Genomic DNA, 16,059 nt, shown 5'->3' on the forward strand with positions numbered 1-16,059 from the left:
TCTCTTCTTATACATCAATGTTTAATTTATATATGGATATAAGATATATAAAATATATATGATACAGAATTCCAGTTTTTAGCAGGAATTGAGTTGGTTTTAATAATAATCTCTGAAAAAAAAAACTCGAGCAATTAATTTTCAGCTGACAAAATCTTTACTGTCTTTTACCTAAACCAGCAAAGCATAATTCCAAGCTAATTAAAAGTCAGCCACATGCTGGCATGAACAATGATTGTTATCACTTTTTCCTGAATGCTGAATTATTTGCAACTTGTCCCCATTTGTAGAACTCCACCTCAGCTTTGTATTTGCCCATACAAATTGCAATTCCCTATTACCAGAAGATTCTCCTCTTGCCCATGGACCATTTGATGCTATCGTGGGCTGGTAGGACCAGCTCAGTCAAAGTGTTCAGCTTCAGTGAGGGACAGATGTGGTGGTTTACTCCTACAGCAAATAATTTGGCTGTCAAGGCATACAAAATTAATTCCAAGTGCAGGGGAAAAAATATACTCTCTGAAGTTGAAAAGCTTGCCAAAGGGAAAAGTAGCATTAACAAGGAACTTGTACTGCTCATTTGCTGCATGCAACTTTTCAGTCTGCTTCTCAAAGTTCTGTAACAGCATGTCCAGAGAGAACTGAAAAGGCAGCTGGATGAAGCTGTCAGAAACAATGACCCAATAAAAAAGGCTCTTACCATTTGCCGGTGATGAGCACTAATGCAGTCCTTCCCTACCCCCACAAAATCTGTGGGAATGTCCTAAATCAGATTCGCCCTTTTTGTCAGCAATTTTCAGAGTTTTCTAACTCATATGTACCCAAAACAACAAAGACCTCTTCCCACAGCAACATCAAGGAAAACAGCAGCTCCCAAAGAGGACAATCATCACCAACACTTCTCTGTGCACCAGGTGATTGGAGTTTGGGTTTGAAGCATATAGTTAGGAGTGTGGCTTCCTCAGAATCTTCTGTTCTATCTCTAAAGTAATACCCAGAAAGTTTACAATGTTTGATCTTGCTGAAGTTATTGGCATAAAACCAAGAGAAAGTAGAGAAAGCATAAATGAAAATTACAGTAATATTATATAAGCAAGTGTGGAATTTGGAGCTCATTGGGCTGACAATTTGGACTCTCATTACAATTGTGAAGAAAAGAACTGAATAATTTCACATACAGGAAAACCACCACAAATTTCTTTAAGAAAAGAAAATTAACATATATTTATATATATAAAAGAATATATATATATGTACATATAAAAGAATTATAAAACTCTGTAGTGTGCCAGATGGACATTTGAATACACAAGTGGCAAGAACACCAAATCCTTAAAAGGAAAGGGAAGGGGTTAAGCAGGAGCGGAAGAAACCACATTTAAATATTTAAATTCCTGTCTCTGAGACTGAAGCTCAGATTTAACTGAGGTTATAGGAGCTGAATAAAGGGGGAAGAATTTTTGGAACAGTATAGACATGGAAATTAGTTTATCATGAAAAGAAGAGTGAGAGAAAGAAATAAAATATGGCAGCGTACTTAGAAACTTTTTCCTCCCAAGATTAAGTACAGGCAGACAGGCTACAATGGGATAACGCCAAAATTATAAATAAGAATATAAAAAGTAAAGGAGAGCCACAACCAGGAAAGATTATTCAAGAAAAAAAAAATTATTAAAATGAAACATGACTGATTACAGCCTATTGTTTGAAAAAAAATTGCTTTGTTTCATAGGCACAACTTGCACTTAAGCTGGATATGCTCATCATTTTGTGTATATGTCCAACCTTCTATTTTGAATATTTTTACCATTAATTTGACCGGTAAGATTGTGCAGAGGATGGTTTAAAAGGCAAAGAGAAAGGATTTTTCCACTTTGATGGGAAGCAAAATAGATGCAGAAATTATGCAGCTAACACGTGTACAAAACAATGAAAAAAAAAACCCAAATCATGGGCAGATTTTGCTAAATGCAACTATTAAATATTTCTTATTCAGTTAACAATAAGGTTTTTATTGACATTAAAATTATTATTATTATTTATTGGCATTAAAATTATTCCAGAATGGCTTTATTCAGGAATGAAAATTATTATCCACATGTCAAATAACTATTATCTTAGATCTTATTTGGAAAAGTATCCTATCAGCCTCTAGGGAAACAGAATAATTAGTTTTTATTTATTAAAATTAATTTCCAGAAATATTAAGAAGTAGGTCACAAATAGGCCTTTTATTTTTATTTTTAAGAGGGGAAAAAATAATAAACATCTCACTTGTTAATAAATCCACTTGTTAATGGCCCAAAACTAGGCAGCTTTATGCTTCAAAGTTATTCACACTTCACAAATAAAATTTTACCTCACCAAGGAGTAAGGAGAGAAACAACAGTTCTACTTTGTTATAGACCTTTATATCAAGATATTTACTGCCATCCTATATCTGTCAAATCTGATTATAAACCAGGGATCAACAAGCAAGGGATTAAAGGCTCATCTGAGAAGATGGAAAACATGAAATTGATGAAAATTGTCCAGACTGTGTCAGTTTCACAGGAACAACCATCCAGATGGAGGGACTACTGGAATATTGGAATTACAAATATGAGTACTCTCAGTCTCTCTCTGCCTTTGAAATGTAAATGAAAGCTGCTGGAATTGTTGAACAAATAGATATATAGATATAGATAGATATAGATACATCGATCTAGGGTAGGACTCCCCACATAAACCAGCTTTGTGGAGCACAGGATCAGCATTATATTAAATGGAAATCCTTGCTGATCCTTGAGCTTTCTCTGCTCTTATTTGAGAATGTTTTCCTCCATAGGCACTATACGCATTCAATTGCTGTTCTGTAAGGAAAGGAAGCACTTATTGCTGTGCAGGCTGGCACACAGGTACTTAAGTTGCTACATGTGCACTAAGGTCATTTGAGTGTTTGTGTAACTGAAGCTGCTTTTGAGAAGCCACAGCTCAAAAAAAAAAAAAAAAGAAGTGACTAGACACAAAAGACAAGAAATAAAGGTTTATGTACATAATCTCTAATGGATGGATGGCTGAAGGGTTAAAGGGAAAGCTTTTATTATTCAACAAGAATAATAAGGAGTGTGTCCAACTAAAAAAAGAAAAAAAATCCCAGTCCACTCTTCCAGATGCCATAATGACATTTGCATTTCCCAATTACTTTCTACTGATTTCACAGTCAAGCACCCAACTATGGGTTGAACATGAGATGATGCAAGGCGAAAATGGACATCCTTCAGCTGCCAGATGCTTTCTGAGACCATGGTGTTTCTGAGCAGGTATAAATCTGTTACAGAACAGAAAGTTGTCTCAACCCCTACAAGCAAACAAAGTGATGTGTTTGAACTCTCCCCTTCCATGAAAAATGCCTCAGAGAGGAAGGAGACAGACCCACACAGAGGCACTCCATGCAGTGCCTAATTCTAATTTGGGGGCTACGTGGGCCCAAACCCATGCCTGTTCCTTCATGCACAAGAGCAGGTGCAAGTACAGTCAGGGCAATGTCTCTTATAGCAAGCAAAAGCCTCTCCCAGAAATGTGCTGGGTGTAGGAGTAGTGGATCATCAGGACAGAGCAAGTCTAATTTCATTCTCTGTGAACTGCAAATGCAATTTCTTTTGCTGCATCCTGGGAAAAGTACAGCAGCAAAACTATCCTCCCACGGTGGATTTACTAAAGTAATTTTTTTAAAAATGAATGGAAAGAGAGAAAAAGAAACCTCATGAAGATTAAAACTCCATTACTTGTATATATTTTCAATTATACTGTCTAAAATGGAGGTTTAACTCTGACATCATTAAAGAATCTATTTTCTTTCAGCTATCAGTAAAGATATAAAAAAAAAAGTTCCGGGAGGGTGGGTGGTGTATCGCTACACAGAAAGCCAAAATAATCACTTTCCCTGTCTTCCCCATCCTCCCACATTTTCCTTTATGGGTTATTCTGCTTTTACTGCCTACATTCTTCACCTGAAGTCAAATCCTGTGTTTATGGCATCACAGTGGTTGCTGTGGAGGCTATTACGACGTACAGAGCCAAAAGTGATGAGTTCAAGTTTGGACTGAGCGTTAGTATCTCATGAAATGTTTCTGAAGGAGTAGGAGATATTAAAGAGAAGAAAAAAAATAAATACAGAACATAGATTGAAAACAAAGTAATTAACTTCTTAAATGACTGTTTGCCATCATTCAATTATCACAACTGTTTTCAGATCTATTACTCCAATGGCTGCAGAGACGAAGAGCTGAACTACACATATGGAAGCAGGCACACAACAGGAGCAGGCAGAGCTAACACAGATGGCAGCAGAGCTCCCAGCCACGCTGCTCAGTAGTGCCTGCTGCGATTGCTGCATGTCTCTGTGGCAAAAACACACAAACAGCAAAGTGAGGCAAACACAGACACGCACAGTGCTGCTCCGGCAGTGAGAGCTCCTCGTGGCACCCTACGCTCTGCACGTTCTTCTGTGCCAGGTTCAGGGTCTGTAAGCTATGACCAGAGAACATACATTCCTGAAAAAGCTATTAGTACATAGCAATTCCTTCTACTGCATGGATTGGCTTCACACACCCTTTCTCAAACATAGACTCGTTTTAAAAAACAACTGTTGAAGTACAAACGCCAATTCTCAAGAAACACATAAAATATCAGAAATAGGAGAAATCCGTCTTGGGATTTGCATCACTGCCAAATTTTCACAATTTTGGTAGCAGATAGAGTTCTTTTTTCCCTTTATTAGGAAAATCATAAATGACTTCTATTTACCAAACTAGTTTCTCAATCATCTTTTGCCCCTAGCTTTGAAACCTTAAGTATTACTAGGACTGTAGGCTTCAAGGAAAACCACTGATCAAAGATTTCTGAATCATATCTGTACTGATAGAAGTTCTCACCCACCTACTTGTTAAAAAGAAAACCTGTAAAGAGCAGTGGAACAAAGATAAAATCTGATGTCAGATTTAAAGAAAACAAAACAAAAAAACAAACACTTGAGGACAAGAGAAGGAAGAGAAAAATTCAAAAATAAGATTTTAATGGCCACAGAGCTCAATGAAAGGTCTTATTAAAATATTATTAGGCAATGAAAGTGAGTCTCTAAACAATCTTCTAACATGAGTGTCTTGAGACTGCTGGTGGGCCAATGTATCTTATTACATGACTGGAGAAGCATTAACAAATTAATTATAACAAATAGCTGAATTAATTAGGATATGTGGGACAATAGCAGTTAATACCAAAAGTTATTATGTGCTTTTTGAAGAAAAACAGTACTCTTTTATATCAGGAAAATATATTACCAGCAAGCTTGTACTACTGCATGCAGGCTATGTTACATGGAGATTTCTTACATAAGAATATTGACAGAAAGTTGTGAAATTTACTTGTAGGATTGTACGCAAGAAGATACCAGGATATAAAGATGCAGTGGAGCTGAGCTGCTGCTTCTTTGTGAAATTCCTTAAGCCAGATACAGGAGACACCCAGAGAAACCCTCCCTCTATGGGCAGGGTGTCAAGTGGAACATCAGAACAAGCAGTCTCATTGCTGTCCCAAAGCTGGGACCTTGTGCAGGATCCAAAAATCCAAAACAAACAAACCCAGACAGGACAAAACAAAAAGATACACACCCCACACACCCAAAAAAACAAAACCAAACCAAAACAAAACAAAGTAAAGCATTGTCTTTCAGGCTCTTTCCATAATGACCTGAGACATCTGTGCTGTAATGACACTGGAATATTTCAGTTGCTCAGGTTGCCAAGACCCTTCTCATCACAAACTCTTACCTGCACTTCTGATTTATGACAACTTTGAAGGGCCAGACAGCTGGCATACTCCTCTGTACTTCTCAAAAAGTTAACTAAGTTTCTAGGTGAACTCAGATAATGGGCTGCAAGCCTAGGAATAGTTCGACTTATTTTTATTCAGAACATTATGGATTTAGCAAATTATTAGTTTTCCAGATATCTTTTCTGGAACATCCCAAAATAAGACAGCTTTCATTATATTTTGTAAGTGGTACTTCAGATCATCAGAGGAATCACTTTAGCACCACTTACTCTTGGACTTATTTCTAGGAAGATGCCAGTTATCTAGAGCTCCCACTTTTCCAAAACTATCAGGAGCTCTTTGGAGTTTGGATGTGAAAAAGTAACCAGTTTCCAGGCTTTGAGCACTCCTTCCTTGGATGTTTTCTAGACTGGACTGAAGAAAGCCTTGAGCAACCTGATCTTATCTCACAGCTGACACAGAGCAGGAGACTGGACTAGAGATGTTCCTTAGGATCGTTCCAACCTGAATCATTCTATGTATTCCTCAGGTTTCCACTAGATATGCTGAATACAATCAGAACTTATTGGATCTAAATATTTTAACTAGATTAAAAAAAAAAAAAAAACCAACCCAAAACAAACAAACAAACCAGCACCATCAAAGAACCATATACGACTGTCAAAATACATCAATAAATAATTTTGCCACTTTCTTCTTTTTATGCTAAGAAAATCATAAAACAGAGTTTGAATTTGCAGAATACAAAAGCCTTGGGCTAAAAATGTCCATCTGCCATCAAAGTAGCATAATGTTGGTGCAGGAATAAGAGGGGAAAAAAGCTAGTCAAGGATGCTGCTTCAGCTTAACCCTCCCTGCAATGGAACAACTGCTCAATGCTGCTAAGAACTCTGAAAAGCTCTCAGGTGTCACTTAATCATCTCTTCTGTGAGATCATTTGTGTGCTCTCTCCCTGTGCCAAAACAGAAGAATTCAGAAAGCCTGAAAAATCAGCTCGCTGATCAGGTGCATACAGCAAGCAGCTACAGCCCACAAGATCAAACCCTTCCAAGATCAGAATCTCACTCCAGCCACTGCAGTTTCTGTAAGGTGATCCTTCTGCCACCTTTACACTTGCAATACAGTCCTCTCCCAGAAATTAATGTCATTGAGCTGGGACTAGCTCTTCAGCCTGGACATTAGGAAAACAAAGACCACCCACGCAAACAAAACCCCAACAATATATGCTTCTGTTCTAAGCAGATTATCACCACTTCTCAGGGAAAAATAACAAGAAATCCTCCACAACTGCACAATGAATATAAACAGTGGTAAATTCTCTTTTGCTTCATTGGAACTTGCCTTTGTAGGCCAAATGCTCAAAGCAATTTAGGCTGTACCCAGCAGTACCATTAACACAAACAACTGACCATCCCTCAGGCAAGTTCAGTGTTAACTGAAATCAATAGCTGGACTGCCATAGAGAATTCCAACGTCATCAGGATTGGAAAAGACCGTGTTTCCCTAAAACACATATAGTGATCTAAAAAAAACCACTTTCTTCCATATTTTAAATGGATTTACAGGCTTGAATGTATCTTGGAATTCCAAGCTAGAAAGCAAAAAATTCACACCTCTAAGTTAAATAAAAATTGAATATTATGTTCCCATTCCATCTAATTCAGGTTTGAACATTGCAAGGAACACATTACTGATGTCAGGACTTGATTATGAAGATGTCTTATATTTTAAAATGATGCAGAAGTCTTGAAACATTCTGCCCATTCCAGAACACAGCATCTCATCTGTTTTGCAGTCCTGCTGATATGAATGTAACGCAGGGGTCCCTTGATCTCTCTGTGTACAGCTTCTCATCACAGAACCTCCTCTCACTTACCTCCTAAAAAATTTTACTCCCACCCACTTCTTGTCTAGCAGCAACCATGACCTCCCACATGAAACCACAGTGACAATCAGCCAAAGAGATGAAACTGATGAGGACATCTGGTTACACTACATGAATTTACTCAACCCAACTTCTGGAGAAGGAGTATCTCTTCTCAACCTCCCATTCCTCCCCCTCACTACAAATGCCAGCAGTTTAGACAGCTCTCTAGTTTCAGAGCTTCAGAGCAATAAGTATTGAACAAAATACTGGAATGGTTCGTACAGCAAAGCACAATGCAGTCATTAACAATAACAACTCTTTTTTTCTTGCTTTTTTCCACAGGCTCTTGGGTTCATCATCACAAACGAATAGTTCTACTTTAATCTGCCTTCAGGAGAAGGTTCTACCCACTAGTTCTTACTCCTTGTTTCTACTTTCTGATGCTTTCCACTGGAATGTGGCATCAACAACTCAACGAAAATTGGTCATAGAGAACATACAAAAAATATTCTTAGGTACCACAGTGCATAAGACAGGATCACAAAGCCATCTTAGAAAGAACACATTTTAAATAGTATTTGGGGCTTTTTTATTAAGAAGATCCTTCATTATTTACCTTCCAAAAGAAACAAAGATTTTTTTTTCATGTAAGTAAAGAAAAGAATCTCAATTCTACTACTACATAGTTAAGGCAAATGCTATTAAATAACTCAAGGAACTGCCAGTGTAATGCCTTTTTATTAAAAGGGCATTTATCTTCAAAACACTGCCTAAATAGCAACCAAAGTGCTATCTTCAAGCTCACTCACAAGGCAAGAGGTACAAATTTGCATTTGCTGGCTCAGCCTCCCTGCCCTGTAGCCCCTTCCTTTGCACCATGCCACTTCTCTAAATTATTCAAAGAATGCCATTATAGTTTTATTTAACTTGCTATTTAATGATTCAACATATTAATCAGCACCAATTTAAAATCCATCAACAAAATTGAATGTATCAAAGTGAACCTACAATAACAACATTCCTTGTTCAGCTGTTATAGGAAATATTACATCCTCTACACAAAGTAATATGCATGAGGACAGAAAATGAAAATGCTGCCTTACAGTTTCATAAGAAAGACAAGTTAAATCCTTAGAGAGTAAAGACATTCCAGGTCTGGGGATAGCTTATGTTTCTACTGCTCAGAACAGCACTGGGAATAGCCCGAATTCATATGGGAAAGCAGTCAGGAGTTGCCACAGTTCCAATCAATTTTTAAGGCAAACATGACAAAACAAATTCAGTGCATAAACAGACATTCCAACTGTAGTTAATGGACAAGATGATTCATTGCTTTAACATGGCAAGGCTAAATGGAAAGACAAAGGCAGAGATGTTAAACTGAATATAGAACTGGAAACTTCCAGAATCAAGTATAAAATGCCCTGGAGTCAGGGTTACTCAAAATATAAAATATTCTCGAATGTACTGAAATGAGATATTTTCTATAGTTCTGTCAGAGTAATCATTTCACCTAGCTTCAGAATTTTCAAGAGCAAAAGCCAAATGATCAGGAAAGTGATTCTTTCTTTTTTCCTTTCAGATCACACCTTGTACTTCCCAGCAAGGTGACTTGAGACTCTGTCTGACTAAAACTAGCCAAATATTCTGTAAAAAAATAAAAGTCAGAAAAATATATCTGGTTATGAAATAGAAGGGAAGTCTTTGGTTTCTTAACTACATTTCTGTAGTTAAGAATTAGTCAAAATTAGATTTAAATAAATATCAGGAAACTGTATTTGAAGTCTGCTTCTAAGATCTAGATGGTGGGTTTTTCATTCTACCATAAATTCAAATTTAGAATAATCTGTGGATTTTTAGCTCTGATTACTTATCTCTAATTGAGGAAGTTATAATGCTAGGTTTTATCAGTATCATAAATATCCTCTTCTGTGAACTAGGCATCCACTAGGGTATCACCTTTCTTACAGGGAATAATTTGAAAAACAAAACAAAAGAAATAAACAAATAAGTTTTTACAAACAAAAAACCAGAAACAACAACAGAAAGAGGTAAAAGCTAGCTAGCACTTACATCAAAGGAAAAAGGGAAAGGCTAATAAAGTTAAAATAAGTTTGGTAAACCAACCCCTCTTGTTCTCCAGGCCAAAACCCTTCCTTACCCATCCATTTGTTTGGAGAGTCTTGCCTTCAGAGCAAAGTCTGCATTACACAGCAAACACACTGCCTTACTAATGAGACCCCAAAAGTGGCTGAGGCATCAAAGTGTCAGTAGATGTAAACAGAAATAACATCAATGTTCACATGTTCTGATCATATAGGTTAGGAAAATGTTTCAATATTTAAAACCCACCTGCAGATTATTCCAGCTGATCACAGAAAAGATGTTTACTTGCTTTAAGAAAACTTCTATTCCTTTATATTAAGTATATATATATATAAAACCTGCAATAATTTCAGACATTTACTTTCACAAATGCTACAATAAGGCACATGTAAAAAGTGAGGTGAGAGAACTATGCCTCAAGCAAAACAGAAGATTTGGTTATGACTACCTCAACACGACCAACAACATTATTTCCCAGGAGACAGAGAAGGAAGAGACAAGGAAAAGCTTACAGAAAACACTGAAGCACGTTCTTGAATATTTCAAGAAGAAATGTAAAAAGATGAGAACATCTGAAAGTGGAAAGCTCAAGCATAATTTAATTTCCTTACTAAATTCCTTACTAACTGTGGAATTAGTCCAGTCCAGGAGCAACCTGGATGTTTGCACATGTGCATACAACTAAGCTCATTCAAGAGGAGAACTATGAACAGGTTTGTGGAGTTCTTTTTCCTCTCTCTCCATTCTCCCAGCAGTTCACCACAGCTGGAAGAGACCACGTCTCTGCAGCAATGATACATTGACTTCCCCCCTTCCCACACTACAACCTTTCCATTACACCAAACAGATCTGGCAACAACAGTTTTTGTCTTATTCTGTGACAACTCTAGATAGGTGAAGACTAAAATTAGTCAGCAGATCCAGGTGAAACAGTGGTCTGTGTTGCTGGAGCTCATAATCATTTATCCAGCCTACCTGGGTATAATTCAACATATTTGCATAAAACCAAGTGATTTCATTGTGCTGGCTGAGACACAGAGGACTTGCACTTGCCAGTCTAAATATGGCACATTTTGTGAGCTCTTTCTAAAGAAAATCAAATAAATTGGAAGTAATTGTTTTCTGTCTAAAATTGCACCTGTGTTGACAACACACTCCTATACATACATCCAGCACTATTTACTTGTGCTATTTTTCCCTGGTAAGTGTTTTTATACTAACTTTCACATAGTTTTAAAAGAGATATAAAACATTGATTTCTCTCCAGAAGTTCTTTCTGGTGATACAAAGTAATTTAAAATTTATTTCTGTTTCATAGCTTTTAGTCACAATATTTCCATAGCTGCTTCTCAAGGGAGGAGGTTTCCTCATACAAATATTTCAAAGTTTTCTCAAGCAGTACACTAAAATATTACTTTATGTACATATTTTTCATTATGCTACTTCTTAATCTCTTCTGCCTAAAGAGAATCTGTAATAGAATTCTGGCCGCAGCTGTCAGTTTTCAAGTTCTTTGGAAATTTTACAGGTAAGTTGCCAATGATAACCCAACATTAAATAATTTTAAAATGGACTTTTTACAAGACTCTTAATATTCATCATTTCAACAGGATCTTGAACTTTTTGCTGGAATCTTGACAAGACTTCATTTACTGTATAGATCACAATGGGTGGGAATGCTAGTTCTGCTTTATATTGCTTTACATGGTATGAAACCAAAAATCCTGTAAAACAAGAACTTTACACATGAGATCACAAGGACATTTTCATATTTGTATTTTTAAATATCAGAAAAGTATAAAAAAGTCTCCATAAGTCCTCCTGTAAAAGGTGAGAAGAATGTCAAAGCTGGAAAATATTTGTAACTTGACTCAGTTAAATGGCAGGTTTGCTCAGCTGCAACTCAATATGCACCCTGCCAATTTAGATCCTTAAGTGATGCCCAAATAAACATATCTTAATCCAAGCATACACAGAAATATTGTGCATGGTCTGCAGATGGTGTCAGTCATAACAGTGCTGTTGAGATCCATACAGCTATGACACCTTTTACCAAGGCAGGACGATGGCCCATTGAAATGGTTTTGTAGCAAAAACAGAGATTAGGAAGAAATACTACTTCCCAAGAAACATTATTTCTCAAATTTTAAAGTATTACACATAGCTCTGTTGTGAGCAGTTCCCACCTCACTTTGATAACTGAATGCAGGCAGGTATAAATGAGTCCAACGTGTCAGTCTCTTTGCTAGTTAAAAATCATTGACAGTTCATATACCACAATTTTACTTTTAGCTGTATTTCACTTATAACCCCTCTAATGCTTTAGCTGAAACATTTTAAATAAGTTCCTGTTCCTGTATGATGAATTTATCAACAGTGCTTACAAAAGCTGAAATTTACTTAAAAGTTCATTCTTGGAAAAGAGAGTCTTTCTGTAACTTTGTAAATTTTGTAAGCATACTAAAGGAATATCACATCTTTGGCTTTCACCCCAAATATTTCCCTGTAGCACGCAATCAGTGTTAAGGACATGCAGATTACTCTAATTTCATTTTTACCTTTTATTTGGAGCTGTCAAAGGTTAGTAAATGATCTGGTGACTAAGTCTAGTTCACTTTGCAAAGGCAATACAATAGAGTGTTTATTTTTAAATGACAGCTGAAAGGATGCAAAGTGCATGGGCTTCAGTGTAATTCAGTGTTCTCTGTTGTTGCAGTAACTACTTAAACGTGAATTCAGTATTATATGATACTTTAGAAAACATTTATAAGAAGCAGTCCTGATAGACTGGATCATATCACACCTTTTTTCTTAAGGTAAATTAGAACCAAGTAATTTTATAACTCCATAACTTAACTAATTTAATTTAGAGCTATTATGATAATACATTAATCATAGCAGCATATGCAGGATTATAAACTTTGCCACAATTGCACTGCTGCATCAGCCAAATGTTTTCAGTTTGGCCCGACACCTCACACTACACAGTCTGTGGATTCAATTCTGGCTCTTCTTAGGTCAGTGGCAAAATTCCCACTGAATTCACTGCATCCAGAATTTTATTTTGGTCCGTGTGCCTAGCTACTGTGTAATACCTACATATAACAGGTACCCAACTTAAAGGAATCCCATCAACACCAACATGTGAGTCCCTACTACCAGCATTATACTCAGAATTAATAGGATAAATATTTACAATTAGTTTTAAACAACCACTTTTCTTTTCTAAATGGACAACACTTTTTTTTCCCTACAGAATTTATTTTAGATGGGTTTTGACATCCACTGACAAAATCTTTGCTCCAACTTTTAGTCTGCTTCCTCTTTTGGCTTGTGAAAGGGGCACAAAGAAGCAAAGTGGAAAAGGAGATGTTGCTGCAGAAGCACTCCAGCTCAGAAACATCCAGGTGACAGTCACCTGGAAGAAACACTGAGTTTGTTTTCAATTCAGACCTGCATTTGAGTGCATTAATTTCTCAGCAAGCATTTTCTTAAAATGCCAACACCTGAGGTACCAGGCTCCCCATCATCCCAACATTTTTTTTTTTTAATCAAGATAACTGAAAGAGCTACAGCAACCTCTGGACTTGTAAAGAGTACAAATCACTCCTTCAGCCAAATTAGCTTCTCAGGAAAAGACACAAAGTTACTTTGGGGACTAACATAAAACAACAACAAACAAACGCAAATTGACGCAGAACTCAACACAAGCTGTTACTTTACCCTTGAAGGATTAGGTCAGAGACCCCTGCAAACCCATTTATCCAAATTGTGGATATAAAACCCAATGGGGAACAGACAGCTAGAACAAATTCTAGTGAGATTTCCAGACCAGATCCACAAACAGTTGGGTCTGTTCCTCACAGCAGAGATCGGTGACAGCCAAGCAGCACAGTAAGGAAACCGTACATGACAGCTTTGGCTCTGGGTAAACTGCATTTAGTGTTTAGCACACAAGGGTCATGAACCTCAACAACTGCTTTCAGTAGTTCGTGAAACACCACTCCGGCTCAATGTCTTCAAAGTCAGGGTCTGATTTGGGGAGAACTGTCTGTGAAGGCTGTTTAGCCTTCAAAGAGAGCATCTGTCTCCCCGAACAAGTAAGGGAGGAGGAGACAGCACACAGGGCAGTATTTTCAACAGCGCTTTCCGGGCATTAAGATCGTGAAAGCCAAAAGAGAATTCGGGGACTCTTCTCAGGTTCACTGGCATTTGCCAGATGAGAAACGCTTTCTGCAAGAATTATCAAAGAAGCCGCTGTCAAAGCAAGATGCCAAAACGCGCGCGAACACCGTTCCTCTCCTTTCGCCTCGGCAAATAAAAGACATAAGGCGCAGCTCGGCGGAATTTGGGAGCGGGGAGCGCCTCTCGCTCCGCACCCGCTGGAGGGGAAAGGATCAAAGCATCCCCCAGCCGCGGCCGGGCACTGCAAGTCCCAGGCAAGTTGGCATCGCGGCTGCCCCGCGCGGACCTGGCGCTCCCGTCCCGCCGAGCCCGGCCGCGGCCGCCCCCTTACCGTGCCGGGGCTGGGGCTGGGGCTGGGGCTTGGCGCCCGGCGCCTTCTCCTTCCTGCCGCCCGCCGCGCTCCGCATCCGCCAGCTCGCCGCCCCCCTGCCCAGCGCGCCGGCCATGCCGCGGCGGCTCCGCGATCCCGCCGGGAGAGCGCGGGGGCGGCGGCGGAGCGCGGGACGCGCTGCCCGGCGGCGGCGGCGGGCGGGAGCGGCGCGGTCCCCGCGGACCCGCCTCCGCCCGGGCCGGTGTCAATCAGCGCGGGCGGGCAGCGCCCAGCCCGGGCAGCGCCGCCCCGCGCCCCCCGCCCCGCTCTCCGGGCGCCGGAGCTGCCCCGGGCACCGCGCCCGCCCCCCGCGCCCGGCCGGGTCCGTGCGCCGCCAGCCCCCCGCTCCTACCGTAGGGAGCGAGAGCATCGGAGGCGGCGGCGATGCGCTCCTGGGATGAGAAGAATTCCGCGCTTGGGAAATGACAGCCCTCGGCGCAAACCTCCTCCTGCCCGCCGGCAAGTCCTCCTACAGCACCTTCCCTGAAAAACATGTGTACGTTACCTCCTGCCATCAAAATCATTGGTTGTGCACACTCCTGACTCCATACCGATGAGTAACTCAACCTGAGATTCCCACTTCCCACAAGACCATGTGTGGTGAGACAACAGCCTGCCTCCCTCCCTCCCTCACCTCCGCGGAGCACCCTCTTCTTCCTCGCTAGAGTCCCGGGCACTCCTCCGGCCATCGAGTCCCCCTCTGGCTTTGGCGAGGGGCCGCCAAAATTTCTGCAGAAAGATTATTGCAGTGCGAGAAACATAATGCGTATAACTTTTTGTTTGCAATCTTAGTAATAAATCCACTTGCATATTAAATTATAGTATATAGTATATATATATAGTGACTGCAGCAGCCCTGAAAAGTTATTCTATGGTTGATTTTTCTTTTTTCATGCATCTATGTTTATATATATGTGTGTGTGTGCGCATGTGGTCGGTGCTTCCACAAAATGTATCCTTCTTTCTACATGGCCACGGAAATACAGAGAAAATGTATGCAGAATTTGCACTGATTGAAAGAGGAGGAGGGAGAGGGAAGAAAAATAAACCCTTCTTCACGTGCCACTATATTCCACCTCTGTTTCCTTGATTTCAAAAAACTTGTGGAGAAAGACAATTAGGATTTGTTATCATAACTTTAAAACTTAATTATTTGGAAACATATTCAGATCCAGGTTGCTATATTTTAATTAATATTTCATTTTGAAAGACTCTTCAGCTTTGAAATTCAAACAGCCAAGGTGTAAAGGAGCCATAGCTGGCCCATAGCAGCACTGTTTTGTCCTCCAGTTAAAAATCACCCTCCTTCCACCAACAGCCCCTGTTAGGCTCTCATCCACCCTGATCTCCAGGTGTCCCCCGCCACCACCTTGCTGCCTCACCTGTGAATTGTGGCTCGCACAAGTGAGTCAGGAGTGCCAGAATTCTGCCAGAGCTGTTGGTGCTCCAACACGCTGCACCAGGGGTGATTTTCATTAGTGCTGAGAATGATTCATGTGAGCAAAGATCGCTGACCTTGACCTCACATGCACAGATACACCCTGTGGTGATGAATGTAATAGAATAAACAGTTAGATACGACTGCTTGCTCCCTCTTGCAGTGTTGTTCTTGCCCAACTCTATTGCTCTAGAATACAAATAGTGACTCATTTGCTTACCCTCATAACACCACATTTAGAAACCTGCTATTCATCTCCACTTGAAGGGTCTTGAATAA

The 16,059-nt window shown here is 39.5% G+C and overlaps 1 protein-coding gene across 3 annotated transcripts in view; it reads right to left on the bottom strand.

Moving 5' to 3' along the window:
* The window catches only part of ZNF385D (zinc finger protein 385D), a 415,474-nt gene extending 400,443 nt beyond the window's left edge, over positions 1-15,031 (bottom strand). Inside the window, exon 1 of one of the 3 annotated variants that reach the window (XM_063154367.1) lies at positions 14,695-15,031. In XM_063154367.1, coding sequence (XP_063010437.1) covers positions 14,695-15,031 — 337 coding nt within the window. Of the gene's footprint in view, positions 1-14,303; positions 14,419-14,694 lie in introns of those variants that run through there. The other 2 variants (XM_063154350.1, XM_063154342.1) reach the window with 2 other exon arrangements.
* Between the last annotated feature and the right edge of the window lie 1,028 nt (positions 15,032-16,059).

This window comes from Melospiza melodia, chromosome 1 (assembly GCF_035770615.1).
Source record: "Melospiza melodia melodia isolate bMelMel2 chromosome 1, bMelMel2.pri, whole genome shotgun sequence".
NCBI classification, from domain to species: Eukaryota; Metazoa; Chordata; class Aves; order Passeriformes; family Passerellidae; genus Melospiza; species Melospiza melodia.